The sequence below is a fragment of the Enhydra lutris genome, unplaced genomic scaffold, assembly GCF_002288905.1.
Source record: "Enhydra lutris kenyoni isolate GAN:26980312 unplaced genomic scaffold, ASM228890v2 scaffoldscaffold58, whole genome shotgun sequence".
NCBI classification, from domain to species: domain Eukaryota; kingdom Metazoa; phylum Chordata; class Mammalia; order Carnivora; family Mustelidae; genus Enhydra; species Enhydra lutris.
Genome location: NW_019154142.1, coordinates 10,413,388 through 10,439,503, shown reverse-complemented (window position 1 = coordinate 10,439,503; position 26,116 = coordinate 10,413,388). Strand labels below are relative to the sequence as shown.

At 35.5% G+C, this 26,116-nt stretch overlaps 1 protein-coding gene across 5 annotated transcripts in view; it reads right to left on the bottom strand.

Moving 5' to 3' along the window:
• Nucleotides 1-26,116, bottom strand: part of LOC111158320 (HECT domain and ankyrin repeat containing E3 ubiquitin protein ligase 1) — a 117,515-nt gene that overhangs the window by 47,818 nt on the left and 43,581 nt on the right. For 4 of the 5 annotated variants that reach the window (XM_022520295.1, XM_022520296.1, XM_022520298.1 and 1 more), the window contains 7 exons: nucleotides 23,905-24,001; nucleotides 22,808-22,909; nucleotides 21,649-21,755; nucleotides 15,101-15,251; nucleotides 6,709-7,043; nucleotides 6,055-6,123; nucleotides 5,723-5,810 (listed from right to left, as the gene is read on the bottom strand). In XM_022520295.1, the coding sequence (XP_022376003.1) occupies nucleotides 5,723-5,810; nucleotides 6,055-6,123; nucleotides 6,709-7,043; nucleotides 15,101-15,251; nucleotides 21,649-21,755; nucleotides 22,808-22,909; nucleotides 23,905-24,001 (949 nt within the window). The remainder of the gene's footprint in view (nucleotides 1-5,722; nucleotides 5,811-6,054; nucleotides 6,124-6,708; nucleotides 7,044-15,100; nucleotides 15,252-21,648; nucleotides 21,756-22,807; nucleotides 22,910-23,904; nucleotides 24,002-26,116) is intronic. The other variant, XM_022520297.1, reaches the window with a different exon arrangement.

The following is a 26,116-nucleotide window of genomic DNA, read 5'->3' as shown; positions in this document are numbered from 1 at the left end:
GTAAGGGAGTCAAGGAAAAAGGCAGAGGAGGTAAAACTGTGTCTCCGTGGAAGATGCAGGGAAGGTAACCACCATAATCAGAGTCCATCCCTACACAGAACGAAGGAATTAAGTTTGTATAAGTATACTGAGAACATAATTATGGATCCTGAGAATCAAGTGAGGGATACAGGGACCATTGTGGGTGTTTGGTCAGAGGGATAACATAATAAATGGGGTAATTAAAATGAGAGTAGGACCAGTATAAAGCGAGACGATGTAAGCAACAGTCAAAATATTAAGTACTGGATGATAAGGAGTCGGTCACAGGATGAAGAGGAAAAAAAAGGAAATCTGAAAGACAGATTGACAAAGATGAAAAGTAAGAGAAGATATCTAGGGATAGAATTTAATGAAACAGCTTAGAGGGAGAAAACCCTCCCCTCAAAACCACCCCCACACTCCTAGAAGGCAGAGGTCCAAAGATACTGAATAAGGTTTTATATATTCTGAATTTCAGCTTACCTGGCATGCAACTACTAAGAGCTTAGAAATAAATATTAGAAAGTGCCACAGGTGAAGCACTGGAAATATAGTCACGAACAAAGCTGAAGTTGGACACAAGGTAAGATCAAGAGATTAAAGACCAGGAACAACACGTAGAACAGAGTTTATGATCATAGGTCAGGGCTGAGAATCTGCTTAGCAAATGATACACATAGCTATAAAAGTCAGAGGACCAGGATGGTGTAATTCCACAAAGCCAGAAATTTCAAGAAATAAATATAATCAATATCCAAGACCACAAAGAGGTTATCTTTCAGACAGCTTGTAGGACACCAGTAAATTTCTTTATCTGAGTTAAATATTAGTTTTGCTTCAAACGGCTTAAACATCACTTTTTTTTAGTTCTTAATAAAAATACTATTATTATTGAAGGTAACTTGTGAGAGATTAACTTATGTCTTTTAGTATCTTCTCTTTCAGTTAAGAAAAGAGTAAATATTCTCTTTAAAAGTTAAAGGTATTGGAGTGCCTGGCTGGCTCAGTCAGAGAAGCATGTAATTCTTGATCTTGGGGCAATGAGTTAGAGCCCCAGTTGGGTGTAGAGATGACCTGAATAAATAAACTTTAAAAAAAAAATTAAAAATAAAATAAAAGTTAAGTGTCTAATTTTATCCATACTTCTACTAGTCTTTTGCGTTCTGAATAAAGCACTGTTATAACTACTGGGCGTATGAACTTTAATAAGTGAACTAGAATATAAAGTGCTTATAGTTTTAACGCTGATTATTTCTAAAACTTTGGTACAAGAGGAGAAAAAAAAACATTACACAGAAGTAATGCCTTTGGGGGCGCCTGGGTGGCTCAGTTGTTAAGCATCTGCCTTCGGCTCAGGTCATGATCCCAGGGTCCTGGAATCGAGCTCCGCACTGGGCACCCTGCTCGACGGGAAGCCTGCTTCTCCCTCTGCCATTCCCCTCTGCTTGTATTCCCTTGTATTCTTGCCATCTCTATCAACTAAATAAATAAAATCTTAAAAAAAAAAAAAAAAAAGAAGCAATGCATTTAAGTATGGGCTTTGAAGTTTGATCAACATGGTTTGGAATCCTGGCTCTGTCACTACTAGGTTTGTGATTTGGGGAAATTACTTAACCTTGCAGAACTTCAGTGTTCCCACCTGTATAACAGGGGAAATATTTCAAGGGCTAACTGCGAGAATTAAATAAAATAATGCAAATCCAGAACATAATAATCATAATTACAATCATTAATTAGCTAACAATTATTAAAGCACCTAAATATGCCAGGTGCTCTTTTCAGCACTTTACATGCATTTTCACATGTAATCCTCAAAACACTATGAGAAAAAGGGCCTCGTATCACCCCTACTTCACAGAAGAGAAAAATGCAGTACCAAGAGATTAAGTAACATGCAGAAATATCAATACCCAGAATGCTCAATAAGTTTTCTTATTGTCACTCAGAACAATGTTAAAATTGTTTGACATGACAGAAAATGACAGAAAACTTATTCACCATTTTAAGATATTAAACTATATCCTTTATCTATAAAATGTGAACCAATAAATAAAAGCAAATGGCATTTTTAAAGTAATTCAAGTGGAACATTAAACCATACACAATGTTATCTTCAAAAGCTAGTAAGAGATGTGTAAGATCAAAACATCCACACATATTTACATACACCTAAAAAGCCAAAGGGCATGTTTTTGCATGTAAACTTTCTGAGTACCACATTTCCATAAAATAATTCACAAAACAAGACAGATCACAGAGGCTCTTCTTAATAGCATTTGTACAGCAATACAAAATGACTCTCCCTTTAGCTACAGGCCACCTCTGAAAGCCACCAATAGAAGAAGTCAATCCCTTACTACAGGTAATTGTTTCTGTTTTAAACTTTCTACTTGATTTTTTTGCAAAATGCTTCCACGTTACAGAAAATTTCTAAGTATAATAATTAAGTATTTTTTCCTTGATATGAGAGTAAGCTGCCAACGTGATGTCCAGTCACCCTTAAATACTTCAGTGTGTATTTCTTATAATCAAAAGAATTCTACATAACTAGATAACAACCATCAAAATCAAGAAACTAACCCTGATACATTACTACAGCTAATTCTTAGACCCTCATGTCAAGCTCTGCCCGTGTCCTAATACTATTCTTCACAGTGTGAGAATGGTACTTAGTTGTCCTGTCTCTCTCACTCTGGTACAGTTCTTCAGTGCGTTCTTAATTTTCATGACCTTGACTGATACTTTTAAAAACTGTACGTAAGAGAATGTCCCTCCACTGAAGTTAGTCTGATGTTCTTCTCATGATTAAATTCAGGGTGTACATCTTTAGCAGGAATATCTTAGAAGTGATGCCCACATTCTCCCTCAGTACATCCCATCAGCTAGCATGCTGATATGTCTGTTTTGATCACTGCCAAGTTTTCCACTGTAGTTTTTAATCTTTGTAATTCTTAGTATTCTGTGAGTAGATACTTTAAGACTATAAACACACCCCACCCTTCATCAAACTTCCCATTTATTAATTTTTTCAGTATAGGCTTATGAGTTCCAATTTTATTTATAGAATTTTGCCATCATAATTTATTTGAATGTTCAAATTATTCAGCGTTGGCCAGCAGAGTTCATTCAAACTGATTCTGTGTCATTCTGACATAATCCTATCACTCTTTGAACAACTTTCTTGCATATAAGAGGTTCCAGGCTCATTTGTACTTTCCCTGACAGAGCCCTGAAATTAGCCATTTCTCCAAAGAGCCCTGGTTAATTGAGAACAGTGTGTAGGGGCTGAGAACTGGGCGCCAGGTTTGCTTTGTCTATTGATCTACCCTGAAAATTTAAGTTCACACTGCTATCTCCAATTCCAATCCAACAGCACATGCGTCAATCTATTCTCCTCCATTTTGTAACTCCTTCCTCCAATAGTGAGAAACCAGGCTCCCATAATAAGTACGCTTAGTTATTTGATGAACTGCCCCACATTGTATATAACCAATTTCCTGTCACTGACATGGACACATTACTGCATGGATGTCCTCTATCCTACTCAGGCTGTCTACTCTGAGCAACTGTCACCATCCTCTATACTGGACATCCTCCATATGCTGCTCCAACTCACATACTCTATGCTGGGCCCCCCTCTAAGGGCAACCCCTTACCATACCGAAGCTCCAAATTCCACACTATGCCACCACTACGCATGTGAACACTTCCTCACCCGGGTCAGGCAACAAAACCTCCTCTGTGGGTAAAAAAGGGTGGGTAGCTTAATGCAATTGCTTTTGACTATTCAGGAATGGAAGAGGAAAACAGAAGTGAAAAGCAGAGATAATATTAAGAATAACAAACTCTCTCTTTCAAAATCTAAGAGCTTCTTTCACAAATAATCTTATTTGCCCTGGAATGGAGTCAAATAATTTAGATTAAGAAAATGAGTTTAAAAAACAGACAAACTCAGGGGCACCTGGATGGCTCAGTGGGTTAAAGCCTCTGCCTTCGGCTTGGGTCATGATCCTGGGGTTCTGGGATCGAACCCTGCATCGGGCTCTCTGCTCGGCGGGGGGCCTGCTTCCCCCTCTCTCTCTGCCTGCTTCTCTGCCTAATTGTGATCTCTCTCTCTCTCTCTGTCAAATAAACAAATAAAATCTCTTAAAAAAAAAAAAAAAGACAAACTCTTAAATTCTGGTTCTCCAACTTAGTACCTAAATGACAAGTTGCTTAATCTCTTCAGTTAAAGAGTACCTATCTCACAAGATTGCTATGGAAATAATCCATGTAAAGCATATATATGGTAACTGAGCTAAAGTTAGCATTCAATAAATGTAAGTTACTATTATTATCTTCTCTTTTACATTTTTAACAGATGCCAAAGGATACTTACGTATGTGTGCAGAATTTTATAAAAATTAGTTCTTAGCTTCTTTAACTTCCGAAAGGGTCAGTGTCCCTAAAGATATTTTAAAAACACCTATAGTATCTATCTTATGACTACTAACCAAACCAGAGCCTCCAGTCTATCTTGCACTTTTGACAAATTATTCCCTAAAATTTTGCCAAGGTCCTATCATTCTCCCAAGTTACCAGGGGTTGCTGACAGTCAAAAAAACAAAGAAAATTCTTCAATCTGGCAATCAAGGCTTAACACAGTGTGACCCCAACCTACCTTTCCAGAATTATATCTCATTCCTCACCTACACAAAATTTCTGCTTCAACCACTGTAATTTTACACACTTTTCCATTTATAAGCCCTGGCCCGTATCTTGGCTAGAATGTTCATCTTCTCCATTACTCCCAGCAAAATTTTGCAATGCTTTTCAATGTCCAGCATAAACTCTACTTCCTCTTCAAAATCTTCCTTGACTACAGCAGGCAGGAGCAATGTCTTCCTCCCTTAAACTCCTAAACAATCACGTAATAATGTAACTGCTATTTTATAGGTACACTTATTATCTCCCCTGCTAGAATGAATCAACATCTTTTTGGAGAAAAGACATATGCTTTCTATCTCCAAATGACTACCATCTATTGAACATATGTATCAGTTACAATTAAAATTTATTCTTCATAGTAGTTTTGTGAGATTGGTGTCATTATCTCTATTTTATAGATGAAGAAACCAAGGCTCAAGGATGTTGGAAATGTGCCCCAAATTACATTATGTAGCAAAACAAGCTTTCCCCTAGCACGTTTCATGAAACATGAGATATGAAGAATGAATCTTACTAGGGAAAAGGCTCTCAGGTCAAATAAATTTGAAGGATTAACAAAGTTAAATCACTATTTTTAGCAGAGGGTTTCTCAATGCCTTTTAACAAGCTGCTGATATGCATTATAAATCTCCAACAGGGATATTATATTTTCTAAATGCTTTGGGGATAAAATCCTTTTCTCAAGGACCATCAGCCTTATAGCACCAACGCTCCAGTAAACTCATTTCAGAAAATGTGTCAGTGTATTCTGTTGTCTTTGCACACAGTGGGCACTCAATACATACTTCCTTTAAAATTTAAAAAAAAAAAATGCTCTTTATATTAAAGTAACATACTAATTTAATTCCACAAACTAAAGTAAAGAACAAAGTAATTTCACTCCTCTTACAGCAGGAGGTCTCAAGTATAATAATTACTTCACTAAACTGTATTCAAACTAAAAGACTTAATTTTCATTAGACAGAATAAAAACAAGGTTAAAAGAAATCTCTACCTGTGCTTTTATGATATGCATGAATCTTGACATCAACTCAGGACATTCAAGGAGAAAGTGAAAGTGGTCAAATATAATTTTGGGATTTCTAAAAGAAAAATATAATTTGTTTAAATGGACAGGAAGAATGAGTTGTACTAAGTGAAATAAAAATTCAGATATACAGATACTGAAACAAAAGAAAAATATTAATCCACACCTACTATACTTTTACTTGTCATGTAGCATTTTTTGAATAGTAACAAAAATAACATTATTTTTGTTGAGATAACAACTATAAGTAAAGAAAGAAAAGTCTACGAGGACAATATATGAATCTGAGAAAACCTTACCTATTAACAAAGCATTTTAAAACTTCATCATGTTTGCAGACAAATTCAATGAAACGAGGTGAGGTCATTCTGTGGGGGATTAAAAAAAACAATGAAAACACACAGAAATTGGTGATACAGCAAAATTTGGTAACTATAAAAAAAAAAAGATTTGGGTTTGGACTAAATTCAAGAAACTGAGGCATGCCCAGTCAATACATAAGATTAGAATACATTATATAACTTTTCATTAACAGAGGATATGCCCAGAGAATTTTTTAAAACCTTGAAAAACTGAGAAACTGAGGCATGCCCAGTCAATACATGAGATTAGAATATATATATATGTATATATATATAGCTTTTCATTAACTGAGGATATGCCCAGAGAATTTTTTAAAACCTTGAAATTTTAAATGTCTCTGCTCTACACATTTTAAATAATACATAATTAAGTAATCCTATACAAAGTGACATTCACCATTCTACATGTTAATAACTTATATACTGCTTAAAACTCAAATATTTTAAGATTAGTACAGTAAGTATCCTAAAGCAAAATTAAAACAGAACATAAAATTAACAAATTATTATTTGTTGTTACTGAAATTACAAAAAAATCATAGTTTTTCTTCATCTATCAGAAAAGGAAGTAATAAGCAGAAACCTTCTTACCCTGGAGGCATCTGACAAGAACAGCACATGTAAAAAGCTTGAATGACAGCACTTAGCCGGTTAGCTGTCATAGAAATAACATCCTGACAGTCTGCACTGGCTTCCTGTTTTCCTCCAAGAGCATCTGGTTTAGATTCCCCTGTGCCAGTGGATAGATTTTCATAGCTCCCAGGTCCTGGAGGTTCAAATGGAGGAATGGAAGTACCATCTTGATCTTGGCCTTTTTGTTTCAGTAAAATAGAAGTGATATCCGTTGAGTCCTTTTTGTTTTTCATCAATTCTGTAGCTATTAAAACTAGCCATTCATCTAATGAGTGCCAAAGCAATTCAAGAGGCTAGGAGAAAAACAGAAGTGTTTTTTAAACATTATTCTTAAATTCTGGGAAAAAAACTCACACAGCCAAACAAATAACATAAAAGAGAAAATTTATTCTAAATACTTCTATTTTCCTAAATTAATGTGATAGCAATGCCTAAAGGTAATAACAAAAACATAAGAACGCCACATAAATAACGATTTCTTTGTTTATAGCAAAGTTTAATTTGCATGTATTTATTCCTTGGAATAAAAAAAAGGTAAAACTAAAATCTAACAAAAAATTTATAAGCAATCTTTCATCTTTTAAAAATTTTCAAATATTTAGCTTTAAAAAGATATACTACTTTTATGGGGGCAGTTGGGTGGCATAGTGTGTTAAGCCTCTGCCTTCGGCTCAGGTCATGGTCTCAGGGTCCTGGGATCAAGCCTCACATGGGGCTCTCTGCTCAGCAAGGAGCCTGCTTCTCCCTCTCTCTATGCCTGCCTCTCTGCCTACTTGTGATCTCTTTCTCTCTGTCAAATAAATAAATAAATAAAATCTTTAAAAAATAAAACAAAACAAACATACACTACTTTTACATATGCAATCCCCCAACATTTACTATATTCATGTGTTAACAATTTTCAATTATAAATCTTTTCACAATTTAAAAAATGAGAATTCCTAGGGGACCCTGGGTGGCTCAGTGGGTTAAAGCCTCTGCCTTTAGCTCGGGTCGTGATTCCAGGGTCCTGGGATGTGGCCCCACAATGGGCTCTCTGCTCAGCGGAGAGTCCGCTTCCCCCTCTCTCTCTGCCTGTCTATCTGCCTACTTGTGATCTCTGTCTGTCAAATAAATAAAATCTTTTTAAAAATAGAGAGAGAATTCCTAAAAAGCATAATAAACAGCATAGTTTTGGGGTGCCTGCCTGGCTGTCAGTGGTACATGCAATTTGATCTCAGGGCTGTGAGTTTGGAGCCCAACTCTAGGTGTAGAGATTTTTTTTTTTTTTAAGATTTTCTTTATTTATTTGACAGACAGAGATCACAAGTAGGCAGAAAGGCAGACAGAGAGAGAGGGGGAAGCAGGCTCCCCGCTGAGCAGAGAGCCCGATGACAAGGGCCTTGATTGCAGGACCCTGGGATCATGACCTGAGCCGAAGGCAGAGACTTTAACCTACTGAGCCACCCAGGTGCCCAGGTGTAGAGATTATTAAAAGAAATAAACTTTTAAAAAAGTTTACTGTGCTCTTTTCTTTACATGCAATTCACAGATTTTGAAAATTTATGGTAAGAAATACATATATATATACACACACACATATACATGCATAAGTTTTCACGGACATAAAACACAAAATCCATCTCTAATAACTAGTAACTATCAAATACCAACTAGCAAATCTTTTTTTTTTTTTAAGTTTTCTTTTTTTGAGAGAGCAGAGCGAGAGCAAGAGAGAGAGAGTGACAGAGAGAGAGGACACGAGCAGAGGCAGAGGACTAGGAGGAGGAGAAGCAGGCTCCCCAAGGAGCAGGGAGCTGGATGGGGACCCTGGGATCATGACCTGAGCCAAAGGCAGATGCTTAACTGATTGAGCCACCCAGGTGCCCCTGACTAGCAAAAGAAAAAGGGAGGGAGAAAGTAAACTGTTTCTTATTTCTATACTATTTAAAATATGCCTCTTAAGAATAATGAAATGTCTTTTGTAATTTAACAGCAAATGAAAATTTCCCTTTCAAAATATTATGTAATCACAAAAGCTACAAAATGACTAAGTACTAAAGAAGATGAAATATATGTATCATCCCTAATAATTAGTAATTTTTAACAAGGAGAAATACTATTAAAAGACATGTTACCAGGGCTCCAATATACAATACCATGACCAATTATCAATCCTACACTGTTTACTTGAAAGATGCTATGAGTAAAGTTTTGATGTCCTCACTGTAACAAAGGAAAATGGAAATAATGTCAGTGAAGGATAAGCTAACTGACCTTATTGTGACAAACATTTTGCAAAACACACATGTATCGGGCGCCTGGGTGGCTCAGTGGGTTGGGCCGCTGCCTTCGGCTCGGGTCATGATCTCAGGGTCCTGGGATCGAGTCCCATATCGGGCTCTCTGCTCAGCAGGGAGCCTGCTTCCCTCTCTCTCTGCCTGCCTCTCTGTCTACTTGTGATCTCTGTCTCTCAAATAAATAAATAAAATCTTTAAAAAAACAAAACAAAACAAAAAAAAACACACATGTACACACAAATTATCATATTGTACACCTTAAGCTTATGCAATGTTACATGTCAGTTATATCTCAATAAAACTGGGGGGGGAGACCTGCTAGAACATTTTTAATTGCAAATAAAAATTAACAGTTATCAGTAGGGGGTGGGAGGACAGCCAAGGATAGCAGTTAAATGCTCCTTCATTTCTACCCTATTTTAAATATTCCTATTAACACCAGAATCATAACCTGAGCCAAAGGCAGAAGCTTCACCAGCTGAGCCACAAGGTATGAAATATTCCTATTGAGAATATAAATTGCCTTTCTACAAATGAATGTAAAAGTTACTCTTATTTTTTGTTTCTTATAGGATCATAGAATGCTACAAATTAGACCATGTGCTTCAGAAAGAGCCATGCCTACAATATTTCGACCAAAAATAATAATAATAATTAAAATACTAAAATCTTACTTAGTGGAAACAGATTCATCAACTACATTTGAAAGTTTAGGAAATATTTAAATAACCTATTCTTCCAGGAAATTCTTTATAATTATTTTCTAAGAAATTCCTCTGCTATATGTTCAGTCTTTCTTCAGGTTTCCAGAACATCCACTTTTTGGAAATATTTGATTTACTGAATTTGCAAATAGTTAAATTAACCCTAAGTCTTCATTGTAATATTAAACCAAAAAGCAGAAAACAAAATAAAGCAAAAAGTCATGCTATCACCAACAAAAACCTACTTCCTTCGTTCAACAAATATTTAATTAGTACAGACTAGGTAACAGGTGAGCAGAGTGAGAAACTAATTATACTCTCTCTGAGGTTGAAATAAGCACTCCTGCCCCCTACAAAGAGGGCTTTTCCATGGTTAGGCACAGCAGTTGGGAGATTGAGGATCCCTGAGCTGCTTAAAGGAAGGGCAAGAAGCACCAGCTGCCATAAACACTGAAGTGCACCAAAAATGTCTTAATTCTTCTCATGAGCAAAACATTAAACACGCTGTAAAAGATGAAAAAGAACTTCTTATGTCAGTGAAACTTTCAGTTTTACATCACAAAATGAACTTCCAAAATAGAAAGAACGGGTGGTAATTTAAAACTTCTTGAAAAAAAGACAAAAGAGGGGCGACTGGGTGGCTCAGTGGGTTAAGCCGCTGCCTTCGGCTCAGGTCATGATCTCAGGGTCCTGGGATCGAGTCCCGCATCAGGCTCTCTGCTCGGCAGGGAGCCTGCTTCCCTCTCTCTCTCTCTCTCTGCCTGCCTCTCTGTCTACTTGTGATCTCTCTCTGTCAAATAAATAAATAAAATCTTTAAAAAAAAAAAAAAGACAAAAGGAATAATTGGCCTCCAAATGAGAAGGGCTAAAACCTAGAAAATCAGCACACTGAATAGAGATGAAGCCTAAGGCAAGAAATGATAACCTGCTGCTCACACAGATGAGAGCACTGAGCCTGAACCAACAGCAATCCTATCTTTAAATACTGACAATGTGTAAAAATTAAAGGCAAATTTGGAATAATCCAGAAATAATTTTTTAAACCCAGATCTGTATAAAAATGATAGTTCGAGAAAGACTTGTCAGTAAAGGAACACAGCAAAAATTAAAAAGAGAACGAGGGAAAAAAAGAAGTAGTCGGTCATCTTGGGCTTTTTCCTATCTTTTCTTTCTTCATTCACACATGCATTAAAACTAAATTTCAACCTCAAGGTATTTTTACCTAAAGAGGTGTCCCTTTGAAGGTTTGTTCAGAAAGTTCATGCCTCAATAACCAAAAGAATACTGTGAAAATAATTTTAATTTCTAACTGTGGTAGCAGCCACAGATTAAAAAAAGGGTTAAAGTAAATTTTTAAAATTAAAAATAAACCACTGCAAAGCTTATCTATGATGCTTTCTATATCCATAAATAATAATGATAGAAAACTGTAGATAAGATACAAAGCAACAGGGGCACCTGGGTGGCTCAGTGGGTTAAAGCCTCTGCCTTCGGCTCAGGTCATGATCCCAGGGTCCTGGGATCGAGCCCCCGCATTGGGCTCTCTGCTCAGCAGGGAGCCTGCTTCCTCGTCTCTCTCTGCCTGCCTCTCTGCCTGCCTCTCTGCCGACTTGTGCTGTCTGTCAAATAAATAAATAAAATCTAAAAAAAAAAAAAAAAAGATACAAAGCAACATATATATCACCTATTTCTGAAACATAAGTCAATGACTATGGAAAACAATGACTATAGAAAATGAGTCAATGACTATAAAAGCCATTAGCAGGCATCTTGACATTGTGAAATAGTGCTTCATTTCATATTACTGAATGGTCTTCACTACAGAAATATATTCTACACATAGTAACAATGTTATGACAACCACACATAGTTCTCAAAACATTTTAAGATATATTTCAAAACCGTAACATATAATCTCAGACTTGTTGGACAATTTTTAAAAATTTAAGATCCATCTGCCAAAGTGAGACACAAATTTGACAGGAAAGTATTAGTAACTTAAGTTCTTTAATAGTATCTTGAAGTTTTCTGTTAGTCTAACTAGTCTCAATTTGATAATGTCAAATGTTATAACTCAAAAGATTAAGATTTTAAATTTAGAAGTTTCTCAATCTTTCCTGGCTTCCAAATTTTACCAATGATAACTCTACAAAGCATTAATAGTCACATCTTACTACACACACACACACACCCTGCATATTAAGATTCAGGAAGCCTAAATAAATTGTCTACCCCATGCTCACACTGCTTCAATATTCATAACTACCTTCTCATTTAGATACCCCAAAGTTTCCAAGGCACTAGATAAAAATCTCTTCACACTGAAAAAAAGGTAGCTAAGTGTTAAGATTAACTTAAAGGATTTCTAAGATAAATCAGAAAACTAGTAATAGGATGTTAAACAATTTCACCTCCTAAAACCACATGGCCTATAAACCCACTCATTCTTAATGGAAAACCCATTAGTTAATCCTAACAATAAAGTAACATGTTAGGATACCTAGTTAATGAAATGGAAAGTAAAGATCAATTGCTACCTTAGACAAAAATGTGGTAAAAATTAAAATGGTATTTCCAGTCTAGCACTGCAGGAACTCAGGAAATGGTTATGATCTTTACAACTGTAAATCACCCCACAATGAACAGAAGACTTTATATAAATAGATGACAATATAGTTTCTATTTTTTATCCTTGTAAGTTGGAAGACATCATTTTCTCATCCTTCAGTCTACATTTAATTCATAAAATTATATGAAAGAGACTATAAGTTTTTAATAGTAACACCTAATGTTTAAAAAAATAGGTGAGTTTTGTAATAAAAACATTTTACAAAGTAAAAGGTCAAAATTTAAGAGAAAAAGTGGTCAGAGGCAAAGCAGTTATCAATGATGCAGAAAACAATAACTTAAGAAAAAAGAAGACACTAACAAATGAAATAAAATAAAATAGAAATAAAGAACTTTTTTATTATATACTTCACTGGTATATGACAATCAAAACAGAGTTTAGATTTCATTAAAGAAAAGTTCAAAGAAAACCAGTGACACCCTTTTCTACTCTGTTACACCTGTACTGATGGGACAGATAGAAAACTAACATTTTAAATCAAGCATTTAATTCCTATACAGAGGCTATGAATTAACACATTACTTATTTTCCGATATCATTAGCAAACACATGGCTGACTTAAAATTTAACAACAACAAAAAAAAATCAGACAATAGTGAATATAATCCACATGCAATCTGGATAATAGTGACTATCTACACCTCAATTGATTTTCTATTAATCATTACAGGTAAGCAGAAATAATAAGCAGAAAATCAAATCAAGCCTAGATTCAGTAACTAACAGCACTGGCCACACCAGAATACATTAAGAACAACTGCATATAATGAGAATGTTTAAGCAATAAAGCTCACTTAAAACAACAATGACAAAACAGTAGCTCAATGATTAAATTCAAATTTTGCAAAGACAGTAAGTTATCACTCCAAACTACTGTTGAAGAAGTAGTATGTGAAAAGCCAAAATCTGAACTACAAGAAGATGTATAACTGACTCCTTCCAGGAGGTGGCACAATGGGGGGAAAAAAAAAAAAGGAAGGAAAAATAATAAACACTCTCTCTCACATACACGAACACACACACAGCTAAAAACTTTCCGACACTAATTCTTTAAAAAACAGTGAAGCAGCCTATCATACCTACTTTAGTTTATTAAAGAATCTACTAGTGTCACAATGCTTACAAAGCAGTTATTAAATGTCCTTAAAAAAAATTTCCATGTAAGAAAAAAATCATTTAGCATAAGTCATTAGTTTTACTTCAGATTTTACAGACAGTAAAGCTGTCAATCATAACTAGTTTTTGAGGAACTGACACTTTAAAATATTTGTATCACTTTTTAGATTGATAACCTATATTTGTACTCAAAAGACTAAAGAAATATAAGCCTTTTGAACCAAAAAGCAAATTTTATACTATGAAAATCTCTTAAGAAAATTGCCTTTAAAAAAATAACATGAAAACAGTTATAAAGTTACACATCCGTCCAACATCTGAGTTATTTAAAAATATAATGCCACAAAAAAGCCCCACCAAGAGAATTACAGCCATGTTCATTTTGCTTAATTCATAAAATTGTAATTTAATTTGGGTAGCAACATGGTCTTGGGTCTTACAGGAAGCAGCTGAAGCAATACAAAATATTTTAAGAAAATATGGGGTGCCTGGGTGGCTCAGTTGGTTAAGCAACTGCCTTTGGCTCTGTTCAAGATCTCAGGGTCCTGGGATGGAGTCCCGCATCGGGCTCTCTGCTCAATGGGAAGCCTGCTTCCCCCTCTCCCTCTGCCCTCTCACCACTACCACCCGCCACCTCTGCTCTCTTTCTCTCTCAAATTAATAAAATATTTTTTTTAAGATTTTATTTATTTATTTGACAGACAGAGATCACAAGTAGGCAGAGAGGCAGGCAGAGAAGGGGGGGGAAGCAGGCTTCCTGCTGAGCTGAGAGCCCAATGTGGGGCTCTATCCCAGGACCCTGGGATCATGACCTGAGCGGAAGGCAGAGGCTTAACCCACTGAGCCACCCAGCTGCCTCTCAAATTAATAAAATCTTAAAGAAAAAGAGAGAGAGAGAGAGAGAGAGAGAGAGGAAGAGAGAAAATATCTCAATGATTTTTCCTTGATGTGATCTCAAGAATGGCAGTAAACGCAGGAAATGAAAGTAATGTTACTTCAAAAACACATACACAGACACACACATGCTAATAACCTCTAAATAGAAACTAGATACTTTCAGAGGGGAGGTGGGTGAGGGGATGGGTTAAATAGGTGATGGGAATTAAGGAGTGCACTTGTCATGATGAGCACCGGGTAATGTATGGAATTGTTGAATCACTATACTGCATACCTGAAACTAACACTAACGCTGTATGTTAACTAACTGGAATTAACATAAAAACTTTTAAAAAAATGGACACAAGAAAAAAAAAGAAAACTAGATATTTTCTTTCCTTCTGAGTAAGAATTTTTTTTAAAAAAAGCATGATGGTTGTATATTGTCACATTTAAAACTTGTAATCCAATAAAAATGTAGATTTAAATAATAAATATCTTTACCCTTTAGAATACAACACTAATGGAATTAAAATGTTATTTGTAAGAAAAATACAGAAAACTCACCACTTAAGATTGCTGTTGATTAGACAGAAATTAAAGGAGAAAGGTGTGCCTAACTTAGAAAGTGGTAAAAAATAAATAAATAAACTTAGTTTGTGATATTTCCAACTAACAACTGCAAGCTTTATCAAATTCATCTCTTTTTCAATTATCTTCCTAACAATATCATGTATTTTTCTGACCTTGAACACCTGGCTTCTTGGAGTTTTATTCCCATTGTAGCCCAAATCGATTCCATTACTGGGAGAGGATGGACCAATTCGAAAGACATGACAAAATATCCTCACAATCCTTAAAAGGCTCTTCATCTGAGCATCATAATTACTAGATAGGCTGAAAATAAAAATTAAAATATGAATAGGTTAGGTGGACAATAAAAATTACATTTTAAATTACTTAAGACCTTTTTATCACATTGACCATGGGTTTCCTAATACAACTAGCAAAATTCCTATCATGATAGGGTTGGAATGTTTTATTTAATAGGAAGTTGCTATACATTATTTGAATTGCATATGAATGAATTATTAATGTTTAAGCAACAAGAATATAACTAATAATAAAAGCATAAAAATAAGAAAAGCACCACTGTAAAACAGTTTCTTGGGGCACCAACTTAAGGCAATCTCAAACTCTCACTTTCAAAATATATATGTAAATTACACTGAGTCTTAGAACTCTGAGAACATTTCACAGAGAAACAATGATAGAAATGTTATGCTCTTAAGTCAACCCACAAATCAGCTGCAGAAGCTGAACCTTCTACTCTTCTATTCATAACAGGATTTTCGCATCTCTCCCCAGAATAATAACCAATTGTTCACATACAGTAGAACATTTACAAACTGAATAATCTTAAAGTTACTATCAGCAAGCATGGTTCTCTACATAATGGGTAGTCTTAGGACTCTACATAAATATAGGATATACATTCCTGAAAAAAAAAAAAACTCAAAACCAATTAACACAATATTGAATATAATATAAACCTTCTTTGATAAATCAAAAAGCACTTCAGAATCTTATAATACCTGGGGATTGTTAATCATCACAAATATCAATGAACTACCCTTCCACAGAGAAACTGTAGTAGGAGTTAGGCTAAATCTGTACTGAATCTAATGACAGATCTTAAAAAAAAAATTTGTTGTTGTTCAGGGGGTGGCTTTATTTTGAAATCTCTAACATCAGTTATCTTGTATTACAAGAGTTGCACAAAAGCAGAGTAAAGAGTTACATAAACTTTTGGGCAGAATGGTATGACTGTCTTTGCATACATTAATTATCAAAGCTTACCCCATCTTCCCCTAAGTGTATTTTTACCCAGCTCACTAAAATTTTCCTCTATATTTTTAGGTATCCTTTAACATTAAAAAAAAGTTAAGGATTAGGTGGATGGAGAGATGAGCAAAATAGATAAAAGGGATTAGAAAGTACAAATTGACAGTTATAAAAATAAGTCAAGGAGACGAAAAGTACAGTATAAGGAATATACTCAATAATACTGTAATAACACTGTGTGGTGACATACATATGTGACTATATTTATGATGAGCACTGAGTAACATAAAGAATTGTTGAGTCACTATGTATGTTGTACATCTGAAACCAATATAACATTGTACGTCAAACACACATCATTCCACAATAATATGGAAACAGCAAATGCCTACTTCTAAGTATTCTAATGTGCTAAGTGCCAAATAGAGGGTATTTTCTACCCTGGTGACATGTGAACCCAAAATTTCCTGACATTTTCACTTCAATATTCATGTTGTTTTTCACTCTAAGAATTATTAAATTGTTAAAGAGTCAGTAAAAATGACCTATCAGTTACAAGTGTTATTAGTAAAATGTAACAGTTACTGCTCCCCATACTGTATTGAACTGGGACAGCTCTATCACATTAGCCAAACTTTTTGTTTTAGTAACTTTGAATCAAATGTGTACAGAATTACTACTTCAGCTTGTACTGAGTTTTACATATTTGTCTTTATGAAGTGTTTCTAATTTTATATCCTAAGATTGCTGAGACTGACAAAATAGAAATGTAGTTTGGCTGAAACTATCTCCTTCTTTGTGTCATGACTTCGGAAAAGTTAACTATGATGACTCTCAAATTCTTCCATGAGAAAGAGGTGAACCTGACTTTCCTCTGCAAAATCATCATATATATAAAGATTTAAGTATCCAATCTAGGAAATACATCATGAGTTATCTTAAGAAGTATTTTCTTGGGGTACCTGGGTGGCTCAGTGGGTTAAGCCTCTGCCTTCAGCTCAGGTCATGATCTCAGGGTCCTGGGATCAAGCCCCACATTGGGCTCTCTGCTCAGCAGGGAGCCTGCTTCCCCTCTCTCTCTGCCTACCTGTGATCTCTGTCTGTCAAATAAATAAATAAAATCTTAAAAAAAAAAAAAAGAAGTATTTTCTTACACAGTGGAATCTGAGTATATTATTAATAGTCTAATAATTTTATTTACTGTACCCAGTTTAAACTTCTTTCCAAGCTGATTCACCGGATCTAAAAAATGTTATTTTTCACTCTACAACCATGAAATATCTCTTTAGTATTAAATAAAAAGATCATAAAATCCAAACTTCATATCCTTCTCCATTTGATCATAAAATGATAATTTCTTCCCAAGCCATGTGGTATCTTAATATAAAAGTTTTAACATTAGTTTCCTAATGCAAAGCCCTATCAATACCTTTGGTTTATATGAGTATACTTTCATTCAGTGTCTCACTAAACAAAGAGCTCTAATTTCTCTCTTCATTTGCACACCGATAACTATCTTTATCTTTAATCATAAGCACGCTGAACGCAAGATAACGCACTTAATTAGTGACACACAACATTATGTGCAAAAGGGCCTTCAGTATTTATCTTTAGTAAATATTTCTAGAATCATTTAGACAAAAGGCTATCCATTTTCTCAAAAGTAAGCTAAATAACATCTCAATTGTCACTAAACACATATTTGAATCAGTTTCCTTAATTAAAATTTCTATTAAAGTATGTAGCCAAAATTATATCACATTGTGGGTTAAGAAACATAAAATTATTCACAAATGAGTAAACAAAAGGGAGACAATTTTGCAAAAGTGCCATGAAACATAACCTGGCAGAAGGGAATAATTTGTATTTGAGATCCTCTTAAGACTCTATACTGGCAGTTGTGAGATAACAGAAAATATATATATTGGTCTCTGTTCCTGGTTGCTGGCAGAGTTCCTAAAACCCGCATAATTTCCTAAGTGATAAGAGCACTAGGAGCATCTTTTGTTCTAATACTTGGTCTTTGACCCATTTCCTGACATAGAGTTCCTAAATCCCTTATAATTTCCTGGGTGACAACAGAGTCTTTTGTTCTACTGAGGTGACTCTTAGTGGGCTCCTGAATGAAGGCTGGTCTTGAGAAAGATGAAGCCATGATTAGAAGTTTGGAATTTCCAGCATCACCCCACATTCTCCAAAAAGGGGAGAGGGCCTGAAAATGCAGTTAATGACCAACATGCCTACAAGATAAAGCCTCCACAAAAAGGCAAAAAAACAGGGGTTCAGGGAGCTTCCAAATCTAAGAGGAAGGAGGTCATGAGAACCTCTGATACGAAGTGAAGTCAGACAGGTGTGGGTAACCTAAGGACCTACTACTTGCAACTGGCATCTGAAAGTGGGAACAGTCTCGTAGGAATGAGCTCTTAACCTGTGAGATCTAATGTAGGTCTGGATGGACAATTGTCAAAGCTGAGTTAAACTGTACAGCAGCTGATGTCTAAATAATTTCTTGGTGTGGGGAATAAAAAAACCCACACATCTGGTCATCAGGGTAGAAGTCTGAGAGTGAAGGAGAAACACAGGATTTTCCAAAATAGTAAACAATATAATAAATTCTAATAAAATACTAATAACCAATATTCACAATCAACCTCAAGAAAAAGATACTCAGAGCCCCCAAAATGGCCGTAATTAACAGATTTCATAAAGCATATGAAAAGTAGCACTGTAAGTGGTGAGGCAGTACAGGTTGGCAAAACAGTTTTAAAACCTGTTATGATCATGGCTCCCTTTTTCCCACTCTACTTCCATTCCACTAATCTCCCTGTTACTTTTAAAAGCTAAACTGTAACCAATACTCTACCCTCTATTAGTGAGACCAGGAATCCTGGCTCTTCTATGTATTAGGTTGGTAAATGGTTAAACTTAAGCTTTCTTCTATGTCAAATGGAAATAACTTACTGTGAGGTTTAAATGAAATAATATATTTGAATGTTCCTTAGCTTACTGCCTGGTTAATAAGTGTTAAAGGTAAACTTAAAAACATAAATACAGAAAAACATAGACTTTCTCATTACTGTAGAAAAGCAAAAAGTAGAACAAAGATTTAAAAAGAAAAAAACGGGTAAGTTTTTTAATGAAAGAAATGTAGAGTACTGGGGGCGCCTGGGAGGCTCAGTTGGTTAAGCCTCTGCCTTTTTTTTTTTTAGGTCCTGGGATGGAGCCCTGCGTCAGGCTCCCTGCTCAGCGGGGAGTTGTCTTCTCCCTCTGTCCCTTTCCCCCACTTGTGTTCTGTGTCTCTCAAATAAGTAAATAAAATCTTAGGGGGAAAAAAAAAGAAAGAAATGTAGAGTATTTATAATAACCATAATTATTATCTCTGGCAATTTTCCATTTATATAATCATCATCATCATCATCTCTACTATGTACCAGACAACATGCCTGGCACTTTATAGTACCTTATCATTGTCTTTTTACAACAATTCATTAAGAAGATATTTAATACCATTTTCCAACAAAGAAACAAAATCCTGACTGATTGTAAATTAAATTTAGGGAGAGATCTTTTCTGTTTTATTTACAATCACCTACCAGATGGTCTGGTGGAGAATAGGCACTCAGAAACATGTATTAGATATATGGGTAGATGATAAAGGGAAACTCAAAACCGTTACTTGCTGAGATCACACAGTAAATAGTGATATCTGGATTTAAACCTAAATCCCAAGCCAAGTCTTTATTTAGTATGTCTGAACTGTAGAAAGTCCTCATCAAATAAATGGATTAATAGAACTGACTAAATAAGAGCATTATGTAAAGCTGAAATTCAATGAATTCCATAAACAGAAGCTAAGCAGTCTCAGAGGTATAAACTGAATTTAAAAAATTAGTAAATGGTACAGTACTAGAAATGCTGAAGAAAGACTTAATGGATAAAAGAACACAAGGGGGTGACCTTGGTATCATGAAGGATAAGGGGCCTCGCAAAGATCCTTCTAAATAAACAGTACAGAGTGTGATTCTGGTCTTAAGTATATGAAAAGCCCAAAGGAAGACAGAAACAAACAGTTATCATAATGTAGTCAACAATGTAGCTGATTTCTAGAAAGAGCATGGAGTTGGGAGGAAGAAACTCCAGTTGCAACCACAGAGATGAGAGAAGACCAAAACCTATTCTAAGATTGTCAGTGTATTAAGAGAAGTGAAAAGAAAACTGCTAAGGGGGAAAGCATCCAAATAGAAGTGGGCCAAATTTATAAGCCAAGAAAAAACACATTTACTATTTCTAAATGATTTTTTCTTTTTTTTTAAGATTTTATTTTAGTTTATTTTTACTCCCTTCTTAAGATTTATTTGAGAGAGAGAATATGTGTGTGTGCACACAAGCGGGGTGAAAAGCAGAGGGAGAGAAAGAGTGGGAATCTGAAGTGGACTACACACAGAGCATGGAGACTGACACAGGGCTCGATCTCACAACGCTGATATCACAACCTGAGCTGAAATCAAAAGTCCGATGCTTAACCAATTGAGCCACCCAGGTGCCCTTAAATGGCTGTATATTCCTAATTCGGACTGTTTATTCCTAATTGGGGTAGCTAACCATATACAGTGACGTATAGTTGCAGGAAAATACAATGCATATAAACACAAGTAATATAAAGGCATTACCTCCATGGATATAGCAATGAACCATTAAAACCATAGCATCTTCTGGAAAGAATAAAGAACTGAATGGAAGGGGACAGTTTAGGGAAAAACTTTATAAGGGACATGAGGGTATATAGGCTGAACAGTAGCCCATACACAGAGCTCTATAAATTAGTAATCAACACTCCTAAACTATTTTGTTGGGGGAAAGATAAAAAAAAAAAAAAAAAAAAAAAAAAAACTCCTAAACTTTCTTGATTATTCTTCATGTACGTTTTACTTAGATGACTAATCTAAGCTATCATTTTATAAAATTTTAGACACCTATGTCCAAATCCACTTAAGTAAGTCTCTATTTTTAGTCTCTCTAGAGAGACTAAAATCTCCCAGTAATAGCTGATTGCCCTGGTCCTTTAAAATGAAACAATAGGGGGGCGCCTGGGTGGCTCAGTGGGTTGGGCCACTGCCTTCGGCTCGGGTCATGGTCTCGGGGTCCTGGGATTGAGTCCCGCATCGGGCTCTCTGCTCGGCGGGGAGCCTGCTTCCCTCTCTCTCTCTCTCTGCCGGCCTCTCTGCCTGCTTGTGATCTCTCTCTGTCAGGTAGATAAATAAAATCTTTGAGAAAAAAAAAGAAAAGAAGAAAAAATAAAATGAAACAATAGTAAGTCAGCAAATTTTTAGGACATCTTAGCACTGACAAAAACATCCAACAAAATAAAGTATTCCCAGAAAAGCCTGAAAGGAGACAAAGCTGACAGATACTGTTACCTATTGATTCACTTATATTTTGAAACACTTACCTAAGCAGCTTATGCCCATTTGTTGTGGCAACTTCAGCAAGGCTTGTTAGAATCTTTAGGTACTGGCTTTCACTTTGCTGAGACAAATGTTCCAGAACTTGCCGTAACTAAATTTTTTACAAATAAAAAATGTGATTATACAATAATCCATTAAACTTTATCAAGAAATTACATACCTATTAGTTTAAAAAGTATCCCAAAGCCAATGAGCTGAAATCAAGTCCTTTACAGTTATTTTGCCTTGCATAAATTCAAAACCTAATATAGAGATGACATAAAATCTTTTCAAAATCACCCAGTAAAAAAGTAATAAAAAATGCAAATAGAAATCACCAAGTTCATTTACAAAAACTTAATTCCAAATTTATAAAATATGAGAAGTTTAAACTCCGTAATTTTTCAGAGTAAAGCTATTACAAAATAGAGCTCAATAAACCAGTGATTACCAATGATATGATACTCCTCCTTAGATTATTTTACCTTACCTATGTGGAAAATTCCAATTATTTTAAGCAAAAACCAAAGACCCAGGGCCGCCTGGGTGGTTCAGTTGATTAAGCATCTGACCCTTGGTTTTGGCTCAGGTCATGATCTCAGGGTTGTGGGATTAAGCCCCAGGTTGGCTCTGGGCTCAGTGTGGAGTCTGCTTGAGATTCTTTCCCTCACCCTCTCCCCTTGCCCCCACCATGCATATGTGCACTCTCAAATACATAAATAAATAAAATCTTTTTTTTTTTTTAAGATTTTATTTATTTATTTGACAGAGAGAGACCCAGCAAGAGAGGGAGCACAAGCAGGGGCAGTGAGAGAGGAAGAAGCAGGCTTCCAGGAAGCCCAACTCGGGGCTTGATCCCAAACCCTGGGATCATGACCTGACCTGAAGGCAGATGCTTAATGACTGAGCCACCCAGGTGCCCCAAATAAGTAAAATCTTTAAAAACAAAACAAAACAAAGACCCAGAGGGCAGAAGACTCATAGGGTTAAATATTAGCACAAAGTTTATATATATAATTCATACTTTCCTATAATGCAAATAAGCAAATTTGAATCATTAAAATATCTGTAATACTAAAATCACTAAGCACATTTTAAAATGCCACATATGCTAAACATGAACAAAACTTGTTCATTTACAAGCAACTAGCACAACTACATTACCATGTTTTCTCGGAGATCTTCATTCTGTGTCATTTGAATAATTGTCTGGAAAAGCCTAGGGTGATACTGAATTAATACTTCACAAGTCTCTCCATAGCCACCCTTTAAAAAAAAGAATAGGAAAAAAACTAAAATTATCTAGGTTTAAAAAAACGTTCCTAATGGAAAACTTATTTCCTCTACATACCAGTCTGACACTAAATGTGTGGGTTTTCCACACAAGCAATTCTCCAGCTCTCTGTGGATACCAACTTAAGTGTAATACAATTTAATTCAATTCTGACACTAACTACCCAGTTAACACAGACTACACAGGTTAGAAGCTCAGTCTCATGAAAGTGCCCCACTTTAGAAACCATTCACAAGTCCAAGCCACCCATACTTCTAACTAACCAGCTATAAGTCAGGAGTTCCCATAAACCCCCCTTCAGGTTTGATAATCTGCTATTTGCTGTTTGATAACAGCTCACAGAATTCAGGAAAACACTTCATTTATTATAAAGGATACAACTCGGGAACAGCCAAATGGAAGAGATGCACAGGGTAAGGTATGTGGGAAGGGACACAGAGCTTCCATGCCCTCTCTGGGCATGCTACCATCTCACAACTTTGATGTGTTCGCCAACCCAGAAGCTCCCTGAGAACCCCACTGTTTACAGGGTTTTTATGGAAGTTCCATTACATAGGCATGATTGATTAAATTATTGGTCACTGATGACAGAACTCAATCTCCAGTCCCTCTCACATCCCCAGGAGTCAATGTTCAGTTTTCCAGGCAATCAGCACCCATCCAGAAGCTATCAGAGGCTTGAAGCCACCAGCCATCTCATTAATGCACAAAAAGACATTCTTATCATTCTGGAGATTCCAAGTGCCTGAGAAGCTCTTGTGCCAGGAACTGAGACGAAGACCAATATACATTTCTTACAATACCACAATTCCTTCTAATGATCATATTCTTAAAAAAAAAAAAAATCATATCCTTTAAAGAATAAAATCTTTGCATTCAGCCTCTCGTCTGAGGAAAAAAAGGTGATTTTACCAGTCTCAGTTTCTATTATAAAGTAAAGGGCTAGGAATATATATTAACAACATACCTGTACACATAAATCCAGAGGTGTTACTCCATTTTTATCTGACAGATACTTAGCTCCTCGTAACAGAAGAATCTGTGCTGTGTCTCTCTGACCATGACTGTACAGAAGTAAAACCATTGTAAAAAATAATCTTTTTAATTTAAAGTCTTTCTCTATGAATTATGGACAGTCAATATGAAACAACAGAAGACTAACAATTTTTAAAGACTGAGAGGAAGATCTGAATTACATCCTCAACATCCAGGAAAACATTTCTCAGTATTAAATCATACCTTCACCACATAGATAAGAAACTGACCTATTAAAACTTAGAATTAAAGTAGGACACATTACCTACAATAAATAATATTTTGGTGTAAGCAGCTACTACTCAGGCTTACGCTCCATTTTTTTTCTTTCAATCATTTCCAACCCTCTTCGTACCTCACCCATCCAAGTCTAGAGACTGAAGTCAAAAAACCTCAATATTCAAAACAAGATTACATTTTATGGCACTTTATACTTGGCAAATAAATAAATAAATAAATAGGAAGGAAGAAGAAAATACAAATATCAAAATAAGAGAATGGGAGAAGGGCAGGGATTAACTACCCCAAAATACTATCTAGCTTTCAACCTTCATTTTATCAACCCACTCAGTTTGGCTTCTGTTGACAGCTCTTTAATATGATCTAGAATGAACAACGCTCTTATCCACATGCCCATTCTATTTGTTCTCTTTTCCAGTAGGAGTAAAATTAGCAACCACCATTCTTTCAGCTAGGAAGAAGCTAATTTGGGGACAGTAACCACTAGACTCCAAGTCTCATTATTTAGTGAGCTAATCTGATTCAAGATACTCAAGACAATAAAAAGTAAATTTACAATTCACAGACATTAAAGTTTAAAGATAATTTTATAAAACGCCCAAGGAAGTCATCTGGTTTGGAAGAGTATCTGATCAAAAATTTCTATTTTGTAGACGACAAAAGCTACTAACTCAAGCGTAGGTGAAACTAGAACTCAGAACCCTGTCTTCCAAAACAAGACTCTTTCTATGATACCATTACACCCAAACTGGTATGTCATTTCCCAAAGAGAAAGACACACGGACTACTCAGAAAGTTAAAAAACAACAACAACAACAACAACAACAACAACAAAAAAAAACCCTACTCATTCTTTTCCACAAAATGACACTGCATAAGTATACTTTATAATCAAATGGCATTAAAAAATTTAAAATTTTTAAAATTTAATAAACCCTACTATGAATGTGATGGCAGATACTACAGATATATCACTCTCTCAATACTTCATTGTAATACTGATTACTTAGCTTAATAAAAGTATCAAGAGGCCAAAAATGAAGAATAATATCTAGGGGCGCCTGGGTGGCTCAGTGGGTTAAACCTCTGCCTTTGGCTCAGGTGATGATCCCAGGGTCCTGGGATCGAGCCCCGCATCGGGCTCTCTGCTCGGTGGGGAGCCTGCTTCCTCCTCTCTCTGCCTGCCTCACTGCCTACTTGGGTTTTCTGTCAAATAAATAAAATCTAGGAAAAAAAAAAAAAGAACAATGTCTAATTTATTCCAGAAAACCAAGAAACCAAGTAAATCAGCAATCTCTCCAAAAGCAACAATACATAGTTTTACTATTATACATCAAGAAAAGTCTTCATCAAGCATCATTTGTCATTAAGCTGGGTATACTAGCCAACACATTATATATTACAGCTAATAGCAAAGAGGTTACAATTGACACTGTTCTGTTCTTTGTAATACCTAAAAATGAAAGCTAAGTGAAAAGAAACTTAATCAACATTAATTTATTTAGAGAGATAGTGGTATCTTTGCTACTACCCTTGGTTCTGAAAAACCTAATTTTGCAATGCTAGTAAGTTCAACTTTAATGACATTTCTTCTATAATTATTTAATATCCATGTGTCCAATCACTCCAATTAAACTATAAACTTCTTCACAATATATTTGTTCCAGAGCACCAAGCATAGTAGTTAGCTTACATAACATGTATTCAATACCTATGCTGAATTGTATTATAGTTTTTTTTAAAGATTTTATTTATTTATTCGACAGACAGAGATTATAAGTAGGCAGAGAGGCAGGCAAAGAGAGAGAGGGAGAAGCAGGCTCCCTACCAAGCAGAGAGACCAACATGGGGCTCGATCCCAGGACCCTGGGATCATGATCTGAGCCGAAGGCAGAGGCCTTAAC